The sequence below is a fragment of the Pseudopodoces humilis genome, chromosome 5 (genome assembly GCF_049639895.1).
Source record: "Pseudopodoces humilis isolate 2021_Gansu_Grassland_sample_001 chromosome 5, ASM4963989v1, whole genome shotgun sequence".
NCBI classification, from domain to species: Eukaryota; Metazoa; Chordata; class Aves; order Passeriformes; family Paridae; genus Pseudopodoces; species Pseudopodoces humilis.
In genome coordinates, this window is record NC_142204.1 from 71,070,502 (window position 1) to 71,097,738 (window position 27,237).

Below are 27,237 nucleotides of genomic sequence, written 5' to 3' on the forward strand. Positions count from 1 at the left end.
ACACATTTTTGTTCTAATTCTAATTAACACATTAGAACATGAAATTGCTATCCCTTAGAAACACCTTCAATGACTCGCTCTCATTCTTTTCCTGCTGTAATTTGCATTATCAGGGCAGTCTCTTGCATGAAGTTTTAGTACCTGGAGCTGCCTCCTTTGCATGGCCAAGTGCTTGACCCCAGCTGGTCCTCAGGGCCTCTCCAGAGCATCATCAGGGGGCTCTTGGCTCTGCTAATACCAACCCTTCATTTCAGCTGGTGAAAGTTTATTTAATAAGAAATCAGGCTGTGATGAAGGTGGGGCAGAGTTGGAATACAGAGGATGCTTTTCCAGCAATCATCAATTTCCTGGAATTCTTTTTTAAACTCTGGGGTGTAAGGCAGAATTTTATCCCCAGTAAAGCGTTGCAGCAACAACATGAAAAAATTGTTGAAGGCTTATGGGCACTGTAAAATAATGCAGATAAATCTGATTGAATTACTTTGAAAATGCAGCTTTAAAGCTGACAGAAAGGTGTAATAAATTCAGTTTTTACTAAAGCATTTGAAATGTTTGGGATGAAAATGGAAATGAGAAGTGAAAGGGAAAAATCTTGGGTAATTCTTTGATGCCAGTAGATAATTCTGCCATTTCAGGGAAGTCGTTTGTCTGTTCTGGTGGAGAAATTGCAGAATTTGTGTTCAGGTCCAAGTAAGCAGTTGGATAAACCTCTTGTTTTTAGCCCCTCTCTTCCCTGAGCACCACTTTTGGTTCCAGCACTTTGTTGCTAGAAAGGCATTGATGAATTACAGCGAGTGGAGGAGGAAGGAGAATGATTGATGGGTGACTGAGGCAAATGCAAAAGAATTAAATTTCTGTAGCTGGAGGAAAGGACAGCAAGTGAGGAACATAATTTTATAAATATTTAAAAGTTTGCAGAGGGAAAACAGTCTTTGGTCATTGCCATTGGAACACTTCAGAAAAACAAAAGCCATTTGTCCTTTGTGTTAAGGTGTTTCAGACCAGGTTTGCCCAAAATAACCTTTTTACTTTTGTTTGTACATTTTTTTCATTCCTTCCCTCCTCAGATCACTTTGCTTGTCCCGGGATGAGCTGTTTTCCTGTAAACTGAGCACCTTTTTTGTGTGTGTAGCTCAGAATCTCTCAAAATGATTTTCCAAACCTCTCCCCCTCTCAGCTGTAGTCATCTGTGTCATTTCCCCCCTTTCAAATCCTTTCATGCCGTGGAGCGAGTTCAGCTCTTCCCAAAATATTGCAAAGGCACCATAATCATAATTTATAGCTCTTTCTTTGCTTTTTGCTTGTTGATCCTTACAAGATTTTTACAGGTGAACAAAACTGGGAGTCAAGTTCTTCCCTCACCTGAATATCCATCGTGTTAACACCCAGTGCTGTCCATCAGCTCCTCATTAACCCTCCTGCCCTGGGTTCCTTTGCTCCTTCTCCTGTTTTTGGGGAGAAGGAGGCAGTGGCAGTCAGGAATATCATCCCTGATCTCTTTCTTTCCTGTTTCCCGTCATTTTACCTGAAGATTCTCTGCTTTAGACAGATCACCAGGGTGGTTTTTGAGTTCAGGGTCATCCTACCTAATTCCTATTTACTGGCTGGGCTTGATGCCACCTCGCACCTTGGCAATTTGGTAGCAGACAATTCCCAACCTTTGGATTTCTTAAGTTTTCCTTGTATCCCATTTTTTGGCTGGCCCATCCTCAAAGGTCATCAGCTTCATCCTGATTCACCTTGCAGCTGAGATGCTGCAACAAATCTACAGCTGAAACACAGCCTTGATAAAACTTGTGTCGAGGTTGGGGTTAAAAGATATAAATGAAGCTTAAGTTAATCAGCTGCTTGTTAAGTGTTGCCAGCAGTGGAGGTTCCAAGTGCCCCTCTGGCTTTTGGGTGTTATTCTGTGATTCCAACTCTTCTGTGACTCCCTGCATTGTCCAGCAAAAGTGGGAATTTTGTCGCCTTAAATTCAGGAGCTCCTTACTTATTTTATTGCTAATAAACTTACAAGTGATTTGGAGTTTTGAGGTGGGTAAAAATAGAGAATGCAAACAAACCCTGCTGAAGGAAATGTTTTCTCACTGCTCTCCAGGTACAAGTCATGTCCAACAGCTTTATTTACTCCCCTCTCTTTTCTCAAGTTGATTTTTTCCACGGCTTTTGCTCAATCTGTCACAGCTCCTGTGCCGAGGCAGTGGGTGGCACAGGAATTGGGTGACATGGGAATTGGGTGGCACAGGAATTGTGTGACACAGGAATTGTGTGGCACAGGAATTGTGTGGCACAGGAATTGTGTGACACAGGAATTATGTGACACAGGAATTGTGTGACACAGGAATTATGTGACACAGGAATTGGGTGGCACAGGAATTGGATGGGACAGCAATTGTGTGATACAGGAATTGGATGGTACAGGAATTGGGTGGTACATGAATTGGATGGCACAGGAATTGTGTGACACAGGAATTGTGTGGCACAGCAATTGGGTGGCACAGCAATTGGGTGGCACAGCAATTGGGTGGCACAGGAATTGGATGGTACAGGAATTGTGTGACACAGGAATTGTGTGACACAGGAATTGTGTGACACAGGAATTATGTGACACAGGAATTGGATGGGACAGCAATTGTGTGACACAGGAATTGGATGGTACAGGAATTGGATGGTACAGGAATTGTGTGACACAGGAATTGTGTGGCACAGGAATTGGGTGGCACAGCAATTGGGTGGCACAGGAATTGGATGGTACAGGAATTGGGTGGCACAGGAATTGGGAAGCACAGGAATTGTGTGACACAGGAATTGTGTGACACAGGAATTGGGAAGCACAGGAATTGTGTGACACAGGAATTGGGAAGCACAGGAATTGTGTGACACAGGAATTGTGTGGCACAGGAATTGTGTGGCACAGGAATTGGGAAGCACAGGAATTGTGTGACACAGGAATTGGGAAGCACAGGAATTGTGTGGCACAGGAATTGGGTGACACAGCAATTGGGTGGCACAGGAATTGGATGGCACAGGAATTGGGTGGCACCTGGGAGTGTTTCTTGCTGCTCTTCTGCCTCTCACAGCACTTTGGTTCACAGGTTTGGGTTGGAAGGGACCTTAAAACTCATGAAGTTCATGGGCAAGGACACCTCCCACTATCCCAGGGTGCTCCAAATCCTCACCCACCTGGCATTGGACACTTCCAGGGACCCAGGGGCTGCTCTAGGAATTCTATTCCAGGGCCCCCCAGGGAAGAGAGGGATCAGCATTTGTGTCTCTTTGCCCACTGCCAAGTCCCAAAAGCTGCAGTGTGAGGACTCTCCCGTTCCACAGCGGTTTCCAGGCTCAGTCCTTACCTCCTGCACGTCAAGTGCAAATGGAATTCAGTGACCTGCTTGTTTAGATCTGCCTACATTTATTTTAGCTGGTTTTTAGTCATTTTCCTTTCCTGTACCTTGTGAAAATGAGTCCCTGGTAAAAGCAGCAGATCAATTCTCCTTTTAAATGTCAGAATTGTTGTATTCACCAGCGAGGCGGCTGGAACCTTCTGGGCTGTTGCTTATTTATTTACTCTTTTATTCTGAGGGCTCAGCTTTTTCCCTTTTGTCAGACTGTGTTTGTGTACAACTTTTTTTTTATCTTGAATTATGACCCACTGCATTGTTTTCTTTTAACCTTTCTCAGTTTTGTGTTCATGTTTTCATATCTGTTGTCTAAATTCAGAACAGACTGGTTTCCCAGCCAGAAGGGATTTGGTTTTCTAGTAAAATAATAAATAATTGAGGATGGAATTCTCCCCTTTGAGGGTGGTGAGGCTCTGGCACAGCTTTCCCAGAGAAGCTGTGGATTCCTCATCCCTGGAAGTGTCCAAGGCCAGGTTGGATGGGCCTTGGAGCAGCCTGGGATAGTGGAAGGTGTCTCTGCCCATGAGGACTGGGTGATCTTTAATATCCCTTCCAACCCAAACCATTCCATGATTTTATGATTCTATCATTATTTTTGGGGTTTTTTTCCTCTTTCTGGAAAGAAAACCATCTAATTGAGACTTTTCACTTTATCTCTGCTCACTCCAGGCCTGTGGGTGTTCAGCAGAACCTTTGAGGGAATAAATAGATTTCACTGTAAGCAGATTGGAAAACTTTGGCTGAAGTCAGGAAAGAAAGAATTTTGACAAATACCTTGTTAGCACTTAGGTTCTTGTTTGTTGTAAAATGCTGAATTAAACCCTTCCAAATTGCCTGTTACACTAAGCAAGTGTTTAGCTATGTTTTCTTTTTAAGGCAATTAAGCCCTGCTATAAACTGCCTGTGACCTTTAAACAAGCTGCCTAATGGTGCTGGTGCCACGGTTATTTTCTATAAACTTGCAATTTTTAGCTTAAACAAAGCACAGCTCTTTTTCCAGGCTTATTTCATCTCTATTTCCTAAAGGGTCTTTGCTTATTGTAGGTACTAATAAGTAGAGAGAGATAAGAAGATTTGAACATCAGGAATTACTATCAGATCATCTAAGCAAAATTCTGTGCTAATCCAGGCCAATATTTTAATTAGTGTTTGACTAAATTACAGTTATTGTGTGTTCATGAGCAACTTTCAATGGGAGAGAGAGCTGAATTCAAGAATTAAAGGAGGTGCTGGTGGGGTCTGCCCATTCTTTCGGTACAATTTGCTCATTGTAAAGCAGTTTTTTTCCACAAGAATAACAGCTTGGTTATTGTTGATTCCTTTTCCAGCTGCTCTCTGTTGCTGTGGCTCCTGTCTGCACCCCAACCCCTGCCGAAAGATTAATGTGGGGGACCTCTTTTACCTGTAATTATCTTTTTTGTCCAGCTAATCTAACACAATGCCATGATCCCCCTGCAGCAAAACAAACAGAAATCACTTTATTTCAGTTTAACTGAGCTGTGTGTGTAGAAAAAAAGAGCCAGGAAGGACCATCAGCTGCTTTTTCTGGACCCTTGAACCACGTGTAGTCCTTCTGTACATCTCATTTCCAGGTTTTCTTGGGCTGCTTTTCCATCACCAGTATTAACTGGAGTCTTGCTCCAGTTAACTCTTCCTCTCTCTATCCAATTCCACATCTTTTAGTCCTTTTGGATGCAGCCAGCAGGTGATGGGAGTGTTAAAAACCAGGGAAAGCTTATTGGCATCTCTTGCATAATCCAAGTTTTGGTGTGTTAGGAGCTGAGTGGGGGCTTAAAGTCAAAAAAGTTTCTTCTAAAGTTTCACTGTTGATCTGCCTTTTGTGTATATTTAATTTTGTGCATTTTTTATTGATGTTTTTGCTTCATTTTGGTTGCTTGTGTAGTTCTGGGCTGGTATATCCAGCACACAAAGGTTTTAATCTCATATTTTTTTATTCTGGAATATATTCTTGGGTGTTGCTTTGTTATCAGGACCTAAATCATCTTTCTGTAAACAAAACTGCAGAAAGGAAATTGTTTGGTTTGGGTTTTAGCATAATATTTATATTTGCTGCCATCTAAACCTAACTGGAGACCTTCCTTTGACTCCCATGTATATAATTAATATATATATATATATATATATGAGTATAGTAAATGGTTGGATATTCAATTTTTTTCCTTAAAAGACATCCTTGAGAGCTGTATTTTGGCCTTAATATGTGAGCAACAAACTCTTTAGGAACTGGCAGGACAAAACCAGAGCTGAGCGGAAAGTTTAAGTTCCCATTCCTTGCGTTTCAGAGAACACTCTTCCTGGATGTCTTGGAATTTTTTTAATGTCCCTTTGCTCTGGATTTCACTTTTTTTCTGGCTGCTTTTTCATCTCAGTTTTTCAGTATGACAAATGCTGCTCCTGGTCCTTGCTCTGGTGGGATTTTTGGCCCAGCTCCCAGGGCAGTTCCAGCTCCCCTGAAGCGATGAGGGGGTTCAGGTGCCTTTGGAATGGGGAAATTTGGGGCTCAGCTCCACCTGCCAAAGAGAGGAATCAACACTTCCACTTCTGCCAGAGTTCCCCACGTGGTGTCTGCTGAGCTGCTCCACCTGTGTGAGCTCTGGCACCTCCTCTGGGGAGAAGGAAATTGGCATTTTCCTTCATCTTTGGGATGGTTTTGTGACGTGTGGTGGCCAAACTTCCCCAACTGCTCCCAGATGGATGATGATGGGAAAGAAAGAGAATGGACAGTATTGTGTGTCAAGTGAGGAGATTTAAAAATTAATACAAAAAGCCTGGCTGTCCCATGGATATTCCAGTTTTTTCCTGGGCCAGCAAAGGAATCTGCTGGTGACAGATGTTCTTTCAGCAGAGTTAATATTTACTGGTACTGAGGGAGCAGCCCTGGGCTGGGCTGGATGCTCACTGTATCTTTGCTTTTAATTTTTAATGTTTGGCTGACAGGTTTGTTCTGAACCGAGATCCTGAAGTGCAAGCAAATGTCTAACTTCACTGACAGCATCCTCCTCAGTTAGCAGGGAATGGGGTTTTTAAATTTTATTTTCAACTTCTGCATGCCAAACATGCTCTTTCCAATTTCTTACAACGTCAGCACTGAGAGTTTGGAAGCTGCAGAGGGATGCCATCATTTATTTATTAGTAACTGGAAATCTCTGTTAAATAGAAAACCAACTGGGAGGGATGCACAGTGAGAGTGTTGCTTTTAGGCGCTGATTTGTCATTCCTGGTGGGTTTTGTCTGTGTTTGGGTTTTCTCCATGTTTATTTTTAGGATAGAAAAGGAAATCAGGAAATTTCAGTGCCCATGGGATGTCAGCTGGTCATTATTTCAGAGGTTCAAATGGTGTGGCCACAGGACATAACCCTTGTGCAGCCTAAAGGATGAGGCCTCCTAAGTTTTTTCAGTCATGACTTTAAGCAAATTAAATTTAAGCCATTTTCTCCCTGTTTGTAGAATTTGGAATAATGGTTTTCTTGGTGTTTCTGTGATGGAAAGAATAACAGCCATCAAACACCATTGTTACTATCTTCTTCTAACACTTTTCTACTTAATAATCCTCTTATTTGGGGATAAACCATGCTTTGATTTATATTAAAGAACTGTGTTTTCACTAATTTGTTTTATACATATGCTTAATATTTGAAGGCTGCGCATTAAATCTGAATTATTTGGATGTTGGACCCTTCTGTATAATTTGGGAACAGAAATAAAGAAATATTACTTCAAGATTTTCTGCTTTAGAAGGGTTTTAGGGATAGAATCATCCTGGGATTCAGACACTCCAAGAGGAAAATCACAAAACCAAACGAATTGATGGCGAGAGTTGAATGAATGGATGTCTAAAAATCATCCTGTGTTTTCCCCCCAGGTGTCAGCAGTGGATTCCCTGGAGGGTCCCCTCCTGCAGGTGGAGGGGCTCAGTGACCTGAGGCTGGAGCTGCACAGCAAGAAGATGAACCTGCACCTGGTGCTGATCGACGAGCTGCACCGGCACCTCTACATCAAATCCACCAACCGCGTGGGGCAGCGCGGCAAGGACAGAGCCAGGCTCGGGTGGGACAGCCTTCCTCACCCCCAGCCCCAAACCCGCCACACAGACTGCGGCTCACACCCCAAATCTGCATTTCTAGAGTGCAAATCCCTCAGCATGGCGGCTGTGGAGAGCAGAAAATTCAGATTTGTTGGCGCACTGTTGGCGTTCTTTGGCTTTCCGCGGTGCTTCTCTTGGGGTTTTGCTGCTTCCCACAGCTCCTTTGTGCATTCCTCCCTTCTCTGGTGTTATCCCTTCCCTACAAATGTCATGATCATGAGGCTCAGGACAGGAAAAACTGCTCATTTTCTAGGAAATATCCAAGTTTTAAAAGCCTCGCCACCAACCATCAGGTGACGAGATGGAGGCCACAATGCTCAAGTCTCTGAGCTGAAATGGGTTGGTTTTGATGTTTCCAAGGTGTTTTAAAGGTGTTGAAACTTCTTACCTGGTTGGTGCCTGTGGTCAGTGGAAATTCAGTTAATGCAGGCTATTTTTTCCTGATTTTGCTAATTCTGAGTTGTTGCAGGGAAGGAAGAAAGTGGCTGGAAAAGAGAGACACAATGTTGGGAGATAATTTTTGCAGAGTAGGAGAGGTAGGGAGCAAAAGGGGAGCCAGTGCTTGATAGAGATGCAGAGAAAAGATAAATTAGCTTTTTATTGTGAGAATGAATAAAATTCTGCTTGCCCAAAATGCTAGGCAGGATAGCCAGTTGCATGAAACGAATTTATGAAAGAAAGGATTGATTGAAATTGAAATTTCTACGAAGGAGGGTTGCTAGCAAGTCATCAGTCCCTTCCTTACACATCTTCTTAATTAAAACGGCCACAAAGCTTTGCTGTTCCCAGACTGGGGCATTGTTAATTAACTGCACTTTTGTGTGGCTGCAATAGGGACTTTGCTTTTACTCTGGATTCTCTTTTTTTTTTTTCACTTCCCCTGATGCACGTTGTGGATATTTGATAACAGGAACTCTTGCAGCAAGGCTGGCTTGTTGCTTTGGGTGGTTCTTCTGCAGGATACCAAGCCTAAACCTTGTTTTTTTCATGTTTCCATGAATTTCCATCAATTCTGACCTCAAAGCAAACATCCTGAGCTCCATTGTAGGAGCCTTCCACATTTCTTTCTCCAAAAAATGATTTCTTGTTTGTGTCACCCCACCACGTCCAGCAGCTGGGGGCAGTGTGACACATTTCTGGCAACTAATACAATGTGAATTTATGATGAAAATAGCCAAGTGGAAAATGCTTTAATTTTTGAGTGAGGAGGTTCATTTGGGAAGGGATGCACGTGGGTGTGCTCAGAACAGGAACGTCAAGGGCAGGAAAAAGGGTGGAGGTTTCTGGTGGGAATAAAGAAGTTTGGAGGATTGAGGAGTTGACAGAAGGCATGGAAATGGGAACATCTATTTCTTAGGCTTAAAATGTAAGGAATATTTGTTGTGAATAGTGTAAATAATAATTAACTGTTTGCTTTAATTCTTTCCTCACACAGGTCCCTTGTGAAAGACGCCTCTCCCGTGCCTCTGATGGATGTCACAAATTTATCTACACCTCGGAAATTCCTTGAGACTTCCCAGTTCAGTACTCCTGGAAGCTCCAGCAGTGAGTATTTAAGCCATATATATTCATTTGTAGTTCTTCAGCTGATTTTGCTGGAGTAGGAGGAGGCAAATCATCCCCTGTTGGCCCAGGGGAAACAAAATCCTGGGAGGTGATCCAGTGTCACAGAACGAGTGGGTGTTGTGTCCAGGGGCAGAACTTGCTTTTCTTCCTCATGGAAAATTATCTTTCCTCTCTCCTAACCCCCACCAGCTTCAGTTAAATACACTCAGTTTCCTGTGCCTGTTCTCACCTTGATCGTGTTCTTGATATCTTGAGCAGCAGAGATTTGCAGTGGGTTCATTCTGTGAGGAGGTTTCCTCAGCATTATTTACTGCAGGCAGCCAGGTTCGTGTAGATATTACTGAAGTTTTTTATTGTGTGGGAGCCAAAAGGTCAAATCTGTTCCTTGTGGGAGCTTTGTAACTTTGACTAAAGGTCTGGCTGTACACAGGAATAATCTGGGGCTGATCTTTTATTCGTGTTACTGCAACAAACACCGAGGAAAACTCTTTTCACTGGTGCTTTTGTCTGAGGCTTTGGAAGGGCTGCAGGGAGGGGAAATTAATCTTTGTATTGTTTCAGGAGATTAATAAGTGGGGTTGTCCTTGATGAATAATACAGAAGTGACCTCCAGTCTCTTCCCCCTTTCAAACCTGACTGTTTCAGTATTCCTCAAATGCAGAGAATCTTCCCTTCTCTTTTCAGCCTTATTAATTCATTTGTCCTTTTGTTTCTAGTTTTGTCACACTTGCCTCCGAGATTGTTCCATTTGATTTCTCTTATCTTCTGCTCCTGGAGGGGTTTTGTTCTTCAGCTCAGCTCCTGCCAGGCTGGTTTTGGTGCCTGGGGCTGTTCTTCTGTGTCCTGGAGTTTTGTGAGGAGTCACAAACTTCCAGAGCTGGAAACTGCAGCCTGGCTACTCAAAATCTGGAATGGAAGACCCATATGAAAATTCTGAGGGAAAAACTTAAGAATTTCTGTTCTGCTCTGTGATCAGTGGGAAGTTCAGTTCCATTTTCTCACAAAAGATCACAGGATTTTAAGGAACTGAGGAAACAAACCACAAAAGCCTGAATCCCAGCATCACCACTGGAAGTAGAACAGTTTGATTTGGAAGGGACCTGAAAGATCATGTAGTTCCAGCCCCTCTAAACGTTAAAATACTCATTTTCCAGTGATATTTATAGTGTCTGCTATTTTCTCCCCCTAAAATACTGTTCTTCTGTATAGTAATAAAACCCAAAAGGTCTGAAGTTGTGGAGCTGATGGGAATCTCCCACCTCAGGGGTGGGGGACCGAGCAGGAGATGCCTCTCCTGATCTTGTTTTTGCAGATCTCCTCTTGCTCTTCACAGAAAATCTCTTCCCTGGCTCCTCCTTGTGCTCTGCATGACTCAGTGAAGTGCTGGGCAAGTGTCCCTCAGCCTGGCAAAGATGTGGATTCTAACAGAAAACATTTGATCGGCATAAAATCTGCATATGGTTCTGCTTCAAGTGCACAATGTACTTATGTAGATTTCCCCCCCCCCCCCCCCCGTGTAATTTTATTTAAAAGTAGCCTTTTCCAGGACTGCACAATTAGCAGAGAATTTCAAACTTATGTGTATGCATAACAAAAGCTGTTTCTGCCTGTAGTCACTTAAGTTCTTTGGCTTTTTATTGATGAAACAAAGTGTCTGTGCATATTAATGGCTGTCATTCTAAAGCACTGACTCATTCATCCCATCCCAGCTCTGATGCCAAAATTTGGAGTCCTTCCTGCGCTCCCTTCCCAGAGGAGATGTTACCTTGTGCTGTAGAATCTTTATAAGGAAATTAAAGCTGTTCCTGCCACACGTAAAACAAACAAACCCTTCGGTAATGCTCACCTGAGGATTGGAGATGTGGCAGTTCACCAGTAACGCTTTCCCTTCATGCCAGTTCAGAGAAATAAATTTGTGTTTCTCTGCTTGAACTTTCTGTACTCTGAAGGGTATTTAGGAAGGTTTGCCAGGCTCTTCCTGGAACTCTAAAACGTGCTCACAAACCCAAGAGTGCCTTTTCCTGGGAAACTGGGGACAGTACTTCTTAGAAATCCAGCAGAAGATGAGCTGGTGGTGACAATAAATACTGCTGTGGGTGGCATATGTAGATTTTATGCTGAATTGCTAATTTATTTCAATAATTTATTGGAGAAAAAAAGAGTTTGTAGGGCCAGGCAGTGTGGTGGTTCTAAGGTCAGGTCTGGGAACTACTCCTGGCTCTCTTTCTTCAAGAACCAGAGACTTCTGTGACAACACGTGGAGACCTCTAAGCCTGCTGCTGCAGAATCCCTGCAGGAGCCAGAGCTTGCAATGTTCAATTTTCAGGGTGAATCTAAAAAATGCTATTGTGCCAGTTCGTTGTCACAGGTGCCTCTACTCCAAACACACTCAATAAATCTTCAAAAGATTTCTTCTCTTCTTATGAACCTCACCTGAGGATCTGACAGCAGCTGGGTAAATTGCCTTTATCATCTTCTCTTAAAACGTGATGATCTGGGGGTGTGTTTGGGGAAGGAAAGGGAAAATCAAGGAGATTTTAGATCTGTGTGGTGAAAGCCAGGAAAGTAACATATAATTGCTATTTCTGTGTAATTCCATGAGTTGTTCCTGTGTGTTGTCCCAACATCAAATAACTGGCTACAGTGCACTTTTCTTTTTTATTTGGAGACTTGCTTTTCATGCTTGTAGAGATTAGGAGGATTTTGAAGTGGGTTTTCTTCTGGGGTTGGTAGTGATGCAGAACAGAAAATTCCCAAAATCTTCCAAAGACCCATTTCTGCAGGAACTGCCCATTTGTAGCTCCATGAACGTGTCTGAACAAGGATTCAGCGCCAGGAATTAGCAGGTGATGTTCCTGCAAATCTGAAATCACGCCTTTGGGCCACCAGGTACTTGTGTGCTTTCCTCTGGAAGGATTGAAGGTACAAAGGATATCACCAGAAGGACATAAATCATGGAAAATAGTGCATTAAATTTTACAAGACTCCCATAAAAACCCGTGGATAATGAAACCCTCAGTAACGAGGAGCAGCAAATTTTGGCCGTTCACTGGAATGAAAAACAAGACCCAAGAGTCTTTTTTTTCAGCTGCTTTGTTTAAATGAGTTCCCAAAGTTGGCTTTTTAGGGATCAGAGCAGAGCTATTAAAAAGCTCCTTGCAGCAGGTTGGTTCCTTGGGAAATGGCAGCACTGAGCAAATGAATTCCAATTGGAACAGAGGTTTTTGTAGGGCATCATCAGAGCAGGGATCAGGGAAGCTCCTGGAGGTGAGGAATCAGTGATGCACATGGTTCAGCTTTTAGGGGTTTAACCCACTTTAACCCAGGCTCAGCTTTTGCCTGCTTGAACACAGAGTTGAGCATTTTCAGGTGATAAATGGTGATGAAAAATTTGTGAAAATGGCTGCAATTTGATTAGAGAATCTGTCAAAATCATCATTCCTTCAAGCTGTTGTCTTAGAAGGCTTTTGCTAAGATGTATTTAAATGTTCTGCTTCACAAGAGGTTTGCAGACTTTGTCAGGACAAGAGGATCAGCCCAGTCAGAGGGTTCAGGAAAGGCAGGTCCTGCTTGGCCAACCTGATCTTCTGTGGACAAAGTGATCCCCTTGGAGGATGAGGGGAAGGCTGGGGATGTGTCAGGTCTGCCCAGACTTTGGTCAAGCCTTTGTTTCCAGAACATTCTCCTGGAGAAAGCTGTTTGGGCTCCGTCAGGTGAGGGAATTCAGGACACGCTCAGCGGTGACACTGGGCTGGGTGGGAGTTGATCTGCTGCAGGCTTGAGAAGCTCTGCAGAGCCCTTGGGTGGATCCCAGGGACCTGTGAGTGTCCAGGGGATGTGGACTGACCATTTCCCTTGGATTCTGGGGCTTCCTGTGGGATTCTGGGCCTTCCCTGCCTTCCCCAGCAGGGTTTTGCTGTGAAAGACTGAGACAGAGAAGGCATTTGGTGCCTCAGCCTCTTCCTTCTGTCACTATTTCCACCACATCCAGGAAAGGATGGAGATCCTCCCTGGCCCACCTTTGCCTGCTGATGTATTTATAGAAATATTTTTATTGTCCTTTACAGCAATAACCAGGTTTAGTTCTAGCTGGGCTTTGGCCCTTCTCATTTTCTCCCCTCACAACCTCACAACATCCTTCTATTCCTCCTGAGCTGCCTTCTGCATCTTCCAAAGGCCAGGAGTTCTCCTTTTCCCCTGAATCCAGTAAAAACTCTCTGTCCAGCCAGGCTGGTCTTTTTGCTGCCTTCTCATCCCTTGGCTCACGGGGACAGCCTGCTCCTGTGCCTTTAGGATTTCCTTCTGGAAGGATGTCCAGCCTTCCTGGACTCCTCCAGGACAGGTTCCAAGGGAGTCTCAGCCAGGCTCCTGGACAGGCCCAATCTGACCTCTGACAGTCCAAGGTGGGACATCTGCTCTCCCACCACTTCCTTCCAAGAATCAAAGCTAGGAATAACTTCTTGATCCCAAAGAATAACAAAGCCATTCATATTCCCAGTTTGGGAGTAAATAAAGCTCTCCCTTCCAAGAGCTGATCCCTAGGGACAGGGATTCCTCACCCACAGACTCCTCTGCCCACAGGGAGCAGCACGTGGGGCTACAATTTTCCAGGTGAGCTCCTTAATAAATGCCTGGGTCCTTTGATGCCTCTCTGGAAGAGGAAGGGGACAGCAGGAGCTTGTTCCTGGGCCAAAGCTTTGTGGTCAAACAGCCCCTTGATGACATTAAATGGCAGGAGAGGATGTTTGAAGTGCGAAAGACACGAGGAAAGGACGTCCTCGGTTACCCAGGGTTGGGATCTTGTCAGATCTCACAGATAAATGGGCCCCCAAAGCTACTCAGGGCTCCTGTTTAACAGGGACAATGTGCAGGAACACAGTGAAAACAGGATCCCACTGTTCTATCAAACAGCCAGATCTGACAGAGCCTCCAGACAAGTGTGCAGCTCCCAGATATCGAATTGCTCACTTTGCTCTTGTTTGTAAGAGATGTAAATCAATGTCCCGACTATTTGAGGATGCTGGAAATTGGTTTGCTCTTTCGAAAATGGAAGAGTGTTTGTCTCAGTGTGCTGGCAGAGTTCTCAGCAAGATTGCTGCTTTTACTCCTCTTAAATGCTGTCCTCACATTTGGCTACAGCTCCATTTCATTCCTCTTGGGTGTTCATTGTGTGATATTAAGAATAATTTACAGGCTGCTTACAGAGGGGGTGCAGCCTCATGACGAGACCTGTCCTCTGAGAGGCTGCTGAGGCTGGCAAATATCTGCATTCAGCTCACAGAAACAAGGTATTTAGGGCTTTTTTAAAAAAATAAAAAGAACAGGGTAAGCCTTTCTTCCTGTAGCATTTCTGGTGTTTTTTCACAGGTCTGGTTCCAAAGAGCTCATTTTCTGTGTCTGGGCCTGAGTTTTGCTGTGGGTTTTGAAGAATAGCAAATAACAATAACAGAGTGGGCAGAGACCAGGCCTGCAGCCACGAAGTCCTTTGCACTTCTGTGGGGTGAAAGGTCTGTGATGGAGCAGAGCTTTGAGCAGGAATAGTTCTGCATCCAGTTGTTAAATTCCAATTGGTGTTTGAAATGTCTCTGTATATCCTTGCTTTTTTTGCTGTTTGTTTTTTTTTTATTAATGCATTCTGGGTGTTTCTAGTTGTTTGTCCTGTAACTTGCTCACATTTAATTGGAAGAAGTGTGTGTGAGAGAGAAAAAAGCCCTGTTTGATCTTCCTGATGTTCACTGTCCAAGGATCATGGAACAGTCTTGAGTTGGATCTTCTTAAAGGTCATCCAGTCCAACCCCCCTGCCAGGGGCAGGGACATTTCCACCATCCCAGGCTGCTCCCAGCCCTGTCCAGCCCAGCCTTGGACATTCCAGGGATCCAGGGGCAGCCACAGCTGCTCTGGGAATTCCAGCCCAGCCAGGAATTCCTTCCCCAGATCCCATCCATCCCTGCCCTCTGGCAGTGGGAAGCCATTCCCTGTGTCCTGTCCCTCCAGGCCTTGTCCCCAGTCCCTCTCCAGCTCTCCTGGAGCTCCTTCAGGCCCTGGCAGGGGCTCTGAGCTCTCCCTGGAGCCTTCTCCTCTCCAGGAGAACATTCCCAGCTCTCCCAGCCTGGCTCCAGAGCAGGATCCATTCTCACCTCACTCTCACCTGGTGCTCTGGGTTCAAATGTGAGCCCTGTGAGCCGTGAGCTTGGTTTGAGCCAGAGGTGCAGAGTTTGGGATCACACTGCAGGGAAACAGCAGCCTCTTGATTGATTGAGCCTGAGGTTGGTGTGAGCTGGCACTGAGGGGAGCGTTACCCATTTATTGTGGTTATTTACAAACTGACACCATCCTGGGGCCGTTGTTTTCTTGATCCTGCTCTGACTTAGCACTGGTGCTGCTCCTCTGGTCAGAGCCCAGCTTCAGGCAGCTCCTTGTGCCGTTCCTCACTCCTGCCATGTCCCTTCCATCCTCCTGCTGGATCTTTTGACATTTCTTCAGCTTCTTGGAAAAGTTTCGAAGTAAAAAAATCTGTCAAAGGGTTGAAACCATGGGAGTCATCTGTCACTAAGCAGCCTTTTCAGAGCCCAGCCCCAGTCAGATGAAACAGCCTTTGGGTTTTAATTTTGATCCAAGGATCTGGCGTGGTGGATGGCACAGAGTGGCTGTAGATCTTCCAAGATGCTTTTAATTCAGTTTGCCTTGAAGACACTTACTTCACATAAGTGTTTAAATATATTTATTAAATGTTTCACCCAGTCTTTAACAGAGCCGTGCTTTTGTTGTTGCTGGGTGTTATCTGTAAATTAAGAAATGTTGCTTAATGAACCTACTTAAAACAAGCAGAGTCTCTCTTGCTTTCCCATCCCCTGTCGCTTAGCAACAGGATTTCTCCCTGTGCAATCCCTGTTACTTCAGGACCATGTCTGCAATATCCTCTCTAATTCTTCTACTTTAGCCTTCTAGAAGTCTTGCTGGAAGATGTGAGTAACTTCATCAACCCCTTGACAGACGTAATAAAGCAGAAAAAGATAAAATCAAACAATCAGTCACTTGGGCAGCGCAAACTTTGCTGAATTCATCAGCAGTCTCTTAAGCTTGATAGTGTTTGTAATGAAAATTCCTCTCTTGTGAAGAAAACAGCAAGGAAAACCAGCTGAGGAAGAAACTGAGGGGGTTTTAGCTCCTTGAAACACATTTGTAGGGATATTGTACCTTCTCATTTATGAATATCTTAATTGCACCAGGCTTTATTTCCTAACACAGAATTTATACCACAAATTGTTTCTAAATCAATCCAATGTGCAGGCTGCTGTATTTATGCCTAGGGAAGCCCCCAAGCAAACAGAAACATCCACTGCTTCCCCCCAAAAACCAAGTGTTTCTGGTTCCCTTGCTCATCTTTGGTTTCTCCACGTGCTGGGAATTCTGTGAAGCCACAGGAGCTCCTGTGCTGCTTTTTCAGGGTGCTGATGTTGGGTTCAATTGATAAAATCTGGGATTAAAATCTCTTCCAGTGAGAGACTCAAGCCTTCTGGAGATCAAAGAGGACACAGACCTGGATCCAGAGGAGAACAGCGCTGTCTTCATGGGAATCCTCATCAAGGGGCTGGCCAAGCTGAAGAAAATTCCAGAAACAGTGAAAGCCATCCAGGACCGCTTGGAGCAGGAGCTCAAGCAGATTGTGAAGCGTTCCACCACTCAGGTGGCTGACAATGGTTACCAGAGAGGGGAGAATATTTCCCAGGAAAATCAGCCTAGGTAAGGATATTTCAACTCCCAGCCCTTGATTGCTGCCAAAAAAGAGGAAAAAAAAAAAAAAAAAAGAGAAGTCCTAATTGATAATATGACTTGAAATGAGAAAATTCAGCTCGGTGATTTCAAGTGTTGCAGAGTCCAATTAAGCTGATGCAGGTGCAAAGCTTTGAAATCATGTATGGAACTAATTCTATCACAAATGTATGGCCAATTCTCTAATTGTTTTGCAGCCCCATTTACGTTAATAGCAAGGTGTGGGAGCCAGCTGAGCGCTGTGTTTGTGCTGCTCCTCAGAATTCACTGAAACTGGCCTTTGGAAAAAAAACAAAACAGATTCCAGCAGGAATCTCTTCCAGCTGAAATATTCATCTCCACAATGTCGTGATCATTGTCCAAAGGGAGTTAATGGCAGAAAAGTAAAGTGTGTATCTTCATTATGTGCAATATTTGTAGAGGAAAATCACTCCCAAGGAAAACATCAGCTTGATAAAGACTCCTTTTTTTTAATTCTTCTCATCAGCACTGTTGTGGAAACAGTTCTGAAGAATTTGTAGAGTCACAGTGCTGATAACTCAGTGAAAATGAGCTTTTTTTAGGTGGGTCAGATGGCAGAATTTTAGTTTCTGATGCCAAGAGTGTAACATGTTCTTGATAGTTGTTTTATGAACCAGTCTGGAGAGGTTGTGTGGCTCCTGGTTGTCTGCTGGAATTGATAAGTTGGATCAGATCATATATCAATGCCATTAACCTGCCCCGAGGGTCGAGTGAGGCACAGAAAGGTTTAAAGGATTTTGGCATTTGTTGGAGACTGTGAGCCTTTAAGATGCTCCTGTTCTAGAGCCATGGAAAGTGTCTTGAATTCTTGTTGAATACAGACATAATTAGAACCGGTTCTAAACCTAAATCACACGTGAAGTTTACAGCAAGCAGGTGAATTCATTTATATTGAAACAAATAAATTACAGTATGGAAGGGTGTCCCCATCCCTTAAATTAGCTTCAGTTTTAAATCAAAGCTCAGAGACTTTCCTGCTGTCAGGGGGAAAATAAATCTGAACAACAAGGCCCTGCTGCTTCAAGAGAGCTCTGTTAGACCCCAGATTTGAGCACAGTGCAGTGCCCAGAACTGTTCATTAGGCTGTCAGATGATCCTTGAAGTCCCTTCCAGCCCAAACCATTCTGTGATCAAGGATGAGATTGACATTTGCTTGGGGAAATTTTGGTGAAATTTTCCTTTTGAGATACCATGTAACAATTATTTAGAGCTCCTCTCATTGTACAAGAGAGAAACGATTTGTAGAGCCTGGCCAGAAAAGCTGCAGATCTGATAATGGCAACTGCTGGTCTCATTCTTCTTCCTTTTCAAATTTAACTCTCTTTTCCTTCCTTCCTTAATGAGCTTTTCCACGTAGGTTTGTGCAGCCACCTTTTACATTTGTGTATAAAAATATTGTTAATTATGCCCAAGTTTTTAAACTCAAGATTTTTCTGGTTTGTGGTGACTCTTTGGGTGCTCTCACAGATCCTCAGAGCTTCAGGAAGGGCAGGAGGAGGTTCCAAGTAGCTCCTTGTCCCTGGGGGAAAGGGACAAGATTTTGAAAGCTCTGCCTGAATCTCACCACGTTTTAGCTGAGCTCAGCTTTAGGTGGAAATTTTTAAAGTCTAGATAAATTCTCTAACATATTTAGAGAATTTTTGCTTGAAAGAAGTTTATGGAGAAAGGCTTAACTATAGGAATTGCCACTGCCTTATCCTTAATTCATCAGTCTCACCTCCACATTTAGAAATCCTTGTCTGGGGCTGTGGAGAACAAAGTGTCCCAGAAGAGGATGTGCTGAGTTTCCTTGGGGTGCTGCACAGCCCCGTGGGGCTCTCCTAAATTTTGGAAGACTTGGGGCTTTAGAATAACAATGTGGATGGATGCCTACTTGAGGGACAGATTTATGGAATATTTTGGTAGGGAAACATTAAAAATCCAGTCCAAGAAGAGATGGGAGATTGTTGCTTTTGCTCCTAAATCCTCTTGCTTGGATTCCATGTGCTTTTCCCTGCACATCCGTGTTGTATTTTAACTTTTGCCCTCATCTCCAGGCTTTGAAATAAACACAGGAATTACGTCCAGGCCACCCCTCTGACCAGGCACAGACTGAAACACCTGAATTGTCATTAATATCCTCACTCAGGTGGCAGCAGTCACTGGCAGCACTTCACTCCCATTATTGCCTGGACCATGGAAGTCCCTCCTGGCTGTGTGTCCCTGTCCCCAGAACCTTTTCCCTCTCTCTGGGTGCAGGGGTTGTGAGGTGGCTGTGACAAATTGCCTGAGCCAGGCTCCTGTCCCTGTGTGTCCCTGGTCAGCTCAGGGCGCTCCCTGCTCCAGCCCCATCCAGGCCAGACTATTGTTGATGGGTTTTTGTTGGAGTCTGGGGCACAGAATGTTTGCCCTTGTCTCTGATTCCTGGCTCTGACATCCAAGAAAACACTGAATTTCATATAACATGAAATTTATGAGCATGTTTTCATGGTGTTACATGAAAATAACTGTTAAATAGAAAAGCTAAAAGTGTGTGTAGATTAGAGAGTTTTCTGAAGTCACTGGGTGAAAAAGTTAAAGTTTAGAGTTTAAACTAGTTTAGAAAATAGAAGACAAGATGGAGGATTTAAGAGTGTTGTGTCTTTTCCTTCTTCTTTCTTCTTCATGTTCTTCTTCCAGAGGTTTTTGGGTAATAGCAGGTGATTGGATAGAAAATGTCAGTGCAGCACACAGGTGATGGGTCATTGGGTCATTAAGAAAAATAATTTACGTGTCTATTGTTAATTGGATAAGAATGAGGAGTATAAAGATGAGAGAACTGCGTAGTTCGAGGCCATTTTGTGCCTTCAGAGCCAAAGTGAGCCAGGTTATGGTGAATTAAACATGTGCAGAAAGTCTGGAGAGATCTGCCAAGTTTTGTGATAACATTCTAATAAACACGAGAAACAAGATCCTAACGAGCTCTGGAGTTTTCTTCTGACCCAGAGAACTGAAATAAACTGAGCTCCTTGTGAGGGAGGATCCCAAAGGAGCTCAGCTCAGAGGAGACTGAGAAATCCAGTTTGAGAAGTGCAGCAGAATCAAAACAGAAAAAAAGTTACAGGTTTTGTCTCGTTGCCTGTGTCTCTTTTGGGGCTCCTTCTTTCAAAAACGACCTGACAGATTTATAACACTTTCAGGGAAAGGGAAAATTAAGGTAAGAAGTGCTAAGCTGAAAACAAGGAGATGTGGGAATACAGTGATGAGAATGGAAGATGTGCTGGGGTGGCAGCTGCTGACACTGGAGGGTGGATCTGGGGGATTTCATGTCCAGCAGTCTGGGACATGGGAGTAGGAAGACACTGCAATTTCAGTCAGAAAGGATCTGATCAGTGTAGTATTATCTTAGAAATGGCTCCACAAACAAGTTGATAATGTGAGGTCAGACTCAGCTAGTGAGAATAAAGTGAGCTTGCCCAGTTCTTCAGGTTCAGTTCTGCAAAACTGTTCTTTCCTGGGGCAGCAAGGAGGAGTAGGGATAACTGAGTTCTTGTTTGTCATGGGATGTTGGTGGAAGCCGGGCTGGCACTAAGAACATTTTCTCAGTGCTACAGAATTAATTGGCTTCCATAATGTCACATTTTTTAGCATTTGCTGCTATTTTGAAATATGAAGAAAAGGGATATATACACAGTTTATTTGGTTTTGTCCAAATAGATATCTTGGTTCCAGTGGCTCTTTATTTTTCAGTCAAGAGGGTCACAAATTCATTCAGAGGGCTGGAGCCAGGCTGGGAGAGCTGGGAATGCTCCCCTGGAGAGGAGAAGGATCCAGGGAGAGCTTCCAGTACATTCCAGGGCCTAAAGAGGCTCCAGGAGAGCTGGAGAGGGACTGGGGACAAGGGATGGAGGGACAGGACACAGGGAATGGCTTCCACTGCCAGAGGGCAGGGATGGATGGGATCTGGGGAAGGAATTCCTGGCTGGGCTGGAATTCCCAGAGCAGCCCCTGGATCCCTGGAATGTCCAAGGCCAGGCTGGACAGGGCTGGGAGCAGCCTGGGCTGGTGCCAAGGGATGATGTTGAGGGAGTCCCCAAAGCCATTCCCTGTTGTGTGAGCACTGCAGGAGGAGCGGGAGCAGCTCCAGCTCCTGCCCTGGGGATCGCAGCTCCTGCTGGGCAGACTTGGAGCACGCGGTGGCTCCAAAGCTGCTGCAGGAAATGTGATGGAGCCTGTCTGTCAGAGCTACAAGTGCCTGACATATGGATTTGGGAAGTGTGATCTTCACGTTTTGGTGGGGTTACGTGGGGACTGGAGTTGCTCATTAAACGGCGGTGAACTCCATCCGCATTTTTCTGTTCTCAAATAGTAAAAAGCGTGATGGCGCTGCCTCGTCACAAACTGTTCAGGACTCTGCAAAGGTGCTTTAATTACAATAATTGGGCAGTAAGGAACCATGGGAGCAGGTATAGTGTAGAGGATTTAGATGGTGTTATTGCTATAACAAATACAGGAATAAAATCATGGCAAGTGATGAGTGACATTTTAGCTTTCTGATATTTCCTGTCATTTGGAACCTGCCATATTAATTTAATAAGTCAAAAACAATTCCTTTTATCCTGTTTGTGTGGGTAAGTCAGTTTTTATTGCCCTGAGACTCATACTTTTTTCTGGGGGAATAGCAGGATGTTTCCCTCCCTGCCTGCAGCCCTCCCTGGGGTCTTACAATGGGCTCTAATATTATGTTAGTCCAGTTTAATTATTGTGGAGTTATTAATGGTTTTGTGTTCCCTGTAGGAAGGACACTTTTAAAGTGAGTAATGCTGATATGGGGAAGGGAATGAGGAGAAAAACCCTCAGGAATGTTCAGATACCAAACCTGAGCTGAAATGAGCCCCCTGAGCCCACAGAGAGGGTTTGAAGCCAGGTGACCTCAGCATGTCCCAAAAGAGCACACAAGAGCCCAGCACCCTGTCCCCTGCCCTGCTGTGTGCCTGTGGAACATTCCAGAAGCTGAGCAGAGCTGTTTCCGTGGTTCCCAGGTTGCTGCTGGAGCTGCTGGAGCTGCTCTTTGACAAGTTCAACGCCGTGGCCGCCGCGCACTCGGTGGTGCTGGGCCACCTGCAGCAGACAGTGGCCTCCCCCTGCAGCCAGTACGATGGGGAGATCAAGCTCTACGACATGGTGGATGTGTGGGTGAAGATCCAGGATGTCCTGCAGGTAAGAATCCCTCAGGTGGGCACGTTTTCAGCTTGGAACAGCCTTTAGAACCGTGCCAGAGAATGCCTGTCGTGCTTAACGTAGCAGTGCTGGGATTTGTCTTTGGTTTGTTTTTTTTTTGGTAAGTGGCCACATTTACAACAGATTGTAGAACTCCAAGAGGCTTAAATATGAGCAAAAAAAAAAATCCCATGGATTCATCCTTATGGTGTTCGGAAAGGTTGATTCCTTTTGCCTACCAAGTGATTTATCAGCAGCTTTCAAAGTGACATTTTTGTTCTGTGTTACCATGTCATGCCTGTCTTATAAAGTATCACAGCTCTAATGGCTTGTCTTCTGCTGTCATTATGGCTGGGTTTAGGCAGCTGAGACACTTGCTGCTGGCGTGTTTGCAGCAAATTCTCATTTGATTCTTCCTCTTAACTGCAAGAGACTAAAGCTGTACCTTGCTTAGGCTTTATTCAGGTGCTGTGCCTCTCACCCAGGGATCTGAGGCTCTCATCTGTCACATCTGTTCTCTCGTTCTTGCTGTGTTAGTATGTTTAGTGTTATATTAAACACATGTTTAGTGGATTTTTTTTTTTATTTCTTGTTTTGGAGATCACCTTTATACATAGTGCACAGATGTGGAACTTCACCTGCCATGATGATAAAAGAGGTCAAAGAATCGAGCCTGGCATTATTTACAGGAGGTGGAAGGATTTATGTTGGTCACTCCAGCTCTGGGCTGGTGATGGAAAATGCTCTCTGCCCCTTGCCCTAACTCACTTTTTCAGTTCTGGGCTGGTTTGTAGCTGTTATTCTGGAGGATTGTTTGACTGTGCAGTGATTCAGGTTTTTTTCCTTACACAAATATCCCAACTGTGTGCATGGTATGAGCTTAAATACTTGGACATGATAAATGTAAGGTGTGGGGCCTTCAGTCCCCTCCACCCACCTACAAACTCCTTACCCACATATTTTTCTTTCTAGAAGAATTATTATTAAAGAAATCTCGATCCCTTTCCCTATATCAAAAACCTGCAGCTCCCTTCACACTGTTCTTGGAAAAATTTGCTTGGAAATGTCCAGCCAGAGGTTCACCAGGGGTTTTCTGGACAACAGGATGTCACACAACTGAAGTGGGAATAAGGAAATGAAGAATAAAAGGGAAGAATTAAATTGAAGGATATGTGGAATGGGTTTGGGAAATCTGCAGCCATCTTCCTGTGATCCGTGAGGTCCAGAAAAACTTTGAGCTTTGATTTCTGCAGATTTTGCTCTGGAAAGTCAAAACCTTGGAGTAAGAACCCTCCCAAGATTGTTCCTTCAGTGCAGCAGAACATCAAGGCTGGATATTCCCGTCCTCCGTGGGAGTTTGGGATGGGTTCAGTCCTGGTGGGTGGTGAAATTTGGAGTGATTTCTCTTGGCTGTTCCTGAACAACGCTGATAGAACTCGAAGCGTGTGGAGGTGTGAGCACTGAGGAGTGAAGGTGCTTTCTGTGCTGGGGAGACAATGTCTGACCAAGATCTCTGGAAAAAGTGTGCCAAGAAAAACACAACAACCCACTTGGAAAGGTTTCATTGTTCTTGGGTGTCGGGGGAGTCGGAAAAGCTTCCAAAAGAGCTTTTACAATGCATAAAAGCAGCACTTTAAGATCCATAATCTCTTGCTGGTTTAAGGTAAGAGATGAGCATTGAATGGCATGAAAGGGAGGAAATGCTGCATTTCTTTGTTCAAAATCTTGTGGATGTTTGTAACTTAGTTCCACTGGAGTGGCTTAAAATATTTTTACCTTAGAGTGTAAGAAAACCTTTGATCCCTAAGCCTAAATTATCTCTAGCCTGCTTTTCTGAGTAAGGATAATTTCTGGAGAGGAGATCTTACATTTGCAGCAGGGGGAGCAGAAAACTCAGTTTTAAAAGTGTTTAAAGCTGTTGGGGGAGGCTGAAAACTCGGAAGAAGTGGCTCAGGGAAGCGATGCAGTTCCTTCAAATCCCAGTGAATGGAATTTAATCACCACAGCAGAACAATATCACACGAGTGCAAGTTCGCAGGGATAATGTTCTGTACATGTGCATTGTGCATTTCTGCCTGTGAAATTCCTTACAGCAGGGTTATCTCTCCATGTCTGGACAAAACAACAGGAGCTCGTGGTGGGCTGGAAATTGGGGGCTGTGGGGAATGAGTTGTTTCTGCAGCTGGTTTTTGGAGCTGGGTTTCTGAAAGCTCCCTAATAACTGCACCAGGCGCTCTGGTGTATTGTGAGAGGTGGCTCAGCATTGAGGTACAAAATATGCAGGTATTTTATATTTTTACCTTCTCTGAGAATGGAGGAATAACACAGAAGACAGAGTGACCTTTTCTGGTTGATAGTGGAGTGCTAGAAAACAAACTACCAAACAAAAGCACTTTGTCAAAATATTAGAGCAGCCTTGTTCAGGAAAACCCCGTTTGAAGTTATTTCCCTGTCTCACAGCCAGTGTAGCCCTTGGTCGTGCTGTTCCATCAAAGGCAGAGGGGGAAATTTGTTTAAATTTTAACTTATAGTTTGGCATTTTGTGTGGAGCTAGCTGAGCTCTTCAGTGCAGGGGTGGGTGGAACATCCCCTGAACAACCTCATTAAATGTGGGATCAGGGCCTTGGCTGCAGAGAACTGGGAGCCGTGTGCTGACATGTCAGGATAAATAGGGAGGGAATTCTCAGGTTTTCTGGGACAATTCAGTGTCTGTGCTGGACCAGAGGAGCCCCTCTGCTCTGGAGCCAGGCTGGGAGAGCTGGGAATGTTCCCCTGGAGAGGAGAAGGATCCAGGGAGAGCTCAGAGCCCCTGCCAGGGCCTGAAGGGGCTCCAGGAGGGCTGGAGAGGGACTGGGGACAAGGCCTGGAGGGACAGGACATAGGGAATGGTGCAGGACCCTGCTGCAGGAGAAGCTACCAATGACTATTGGTGATAGGAGTTTTAACAGCTCAGGCTGGAGCTGTTTGCCTCCAAGGAAGAGATCTTCTCTCCTTTCTTAGTGGTGAATTTGTTGTTGATGATTCTCAGTTTTTTGGGGTCTATATTTTTCTCCCTCCCACAGAAGAGAGGGAAAATCACACAAATTTTCTCTGGGACATAAATCTTTAGCAGGCTCTCTGGTGGGCTGTCTGCTGAGAAGACACTGACAACTAATATGTTCCTTTTTTGTTTTTTTGTTGTTTTTTTTTCTGTCTAATGCTTTCCTGTGTTTTCCAAAATTGGTGTCATTTAGCAGCCCAAACATTGCTGAAACCATAAGGAAACTGGGGAAGGAGGAACTGAAGCCTCCTCTCTGCCCACACACTCCTGTTGTGCTACTGCAGAGCTGGGGATATCAGACTCTGAGCACTGGGAAACCTCTCTTAAGGATCCTCATCTCCTTCCTTAGGAAAAGGAATGGCACTTGCTGGAGGCAGCAGGGAAATGGGATCATTTTGTGCCTCGTGGCTGGGTGCTGGGCTGTGGGAGTTATCTTGCAGAAAAGCTGCATTTAAATTGCATTTGCTGTGTCACACTTGTCCAGGAGTCCTGGGAGAGCAGTTGGAGATGAATTTCAGGGCTCTGCTGCAGGAACCCGAGTCCCTCTCTGGGAATTTTTAAGGGAATTAATGGCATAAAGTGCTGGTTCCCTTCGGCACCCAGGTGAGCAGGGGAATGTCTGTGCAGTTCAGCAGCCTCAGTTCCTCAGTGGGAAAGGTGTGGAGAGGTTTCAGATCCATCCCAGCCTCTGCCAGCTGTGCTGTCATCCCCCTGCCTCCTTTTCCACAGCCCAGGATGTTTTCCTTGCTCTGGCAGCGCTGCTCATTCTCCTGTCAGGAATCTGATTTGGGGGAGTTGATTTGGCCAAGGGTTTGCTGCTGGCTGCCTCTTCTGCTCTCAGGTCCCTGAACTGTGGCAGGGCTGGCACAGGAGCAGGCTAGGGAGGGAAGGCACCGTGGAAAAGGGAAGGGAAAGGCTTTTTTCCTGCTTTTTTTCCTGGCAAGGGAAGGGTTTTCCTACCTGCTGAAGCTGCTCATGGAAAACCCAAGTGGTTTTTGCTGGGTGGCTCAGCACAGGTCTGAACCTTTGCATTTAAAAATTGAACGAGCTGTTTGCAACACAGTTGGTACTCAGAAAATAAAATAAGCTCCTTGCATGAGAGCTGTTAATGTGCCATAAATCCTGGTTGGAATGCCAGAGCAATATCTGAAATTGCTGCTGCCTTTGGGAAGTTCACCAGGTGATGTTTTGAACCTGAAGCAGTTATTTTTCACAAAGTGTCTCCACAGACATTTAATGGCTTTGTGGTCATCCTCCAAATAATGGGCCTGACAGTCTTTGTGGCTCTTTTTAAATGGTCTGAAGTGTGTGGAACTGCTGCCCTTGGACTCCTGACTGGTTTGTCTCATTAATGCTTATCTCATTGAGAGAATATTGGTCATAAAAGGGATTTCTCTGCAGCTTTAAAAAAAAAAAAATGCAGCTTCACTCAGTCTATAGCAGAAGAAAGTGAGGAGGGAGAATTCCACTCCTCAAAATGCTGATATTTAAAAATGGAATTTAAATAATTAGAGTAGGTCACTTGATACTTTTCCCTCCCCTTGGTTATTTGAAGTGAGCTCAGCACATGCAGCAATAAATCCAGCAGGGTGTTACAGTGTTTTCTGCAAATATGTGCTGTGAAGAACACGAGAATTTCTGGGGAACTTTGTAGTCCAGGAAGAGTTTAATCTTTCTGGATCTAAGAAGGGACCAGCTGATTTTGCAGGAAGGTATTTCTTTAAATTTTTGCCTTGCCAAGAAGGTTTGTAGTGTCCTGCCCCTCCTCTCTATTAAAATGTTTTATAGATTTGCTCCAATTTACCTAAAAATTGAAGTCTTCTTGCAATTTCAGATGACAAATAAATTGGTACCTTTCTCAAGCTCTTAAGAAGGTTCAGTTGGAATCTGGGGTGATGGAAATGGCCTGGACAGAGGGGAAAAAAATGTGTCAGGAAGTACAGAGAGATTTCATGCAATCATCAAGAGATGGCAATGGCATCCTAGCCTTTTGAAAACAAAGAATATGAAGCAGAAATGCCCCAGATTGATCTGTTTTCACTTTGACTGGCCGATGCTGGCTGAGCTGTGCTCAAAACAAACTGAATTACGTGGTAACAGGTACCTGGACGAGCTCCAGAGCTGAGCTGGCTGCAGACATTGGATCATTTTC

At 44.4% G+C, this 27,237-nt stretch overlaps 1 protein-coding gene across 1 annotated transcript in view; it reads left to right on the top strand.

Moving 5' to 3' along the window:
- The window catches only part of EXOC4 (exocyst complex component 4), a 289,405-nt gene that overhangs the window by 27,149 nt on the left and 235,019 nt on the right, over positions 1-27,237 (top strand). The window contains exons 4-7 of the mRNA XM_005530978.3: positions 7,285-7,469; positions 8,942-9,051; positions 16,573-16,816; positions 21,868-22,045. Of these exons, the coding sequence (XP_005531035.1) occupies positions 7,285-7,469; positions 8,942-9,051; positions 16,573-16,816; positions 21,868-22,045 (717 nt within the window). The remainder of the gene's footprint in view (positions 1-7,284; positions 7,470-8,941; positions 9,052-16,572; positions 16,817-21,867; positions 22,046-27,237) is intronic.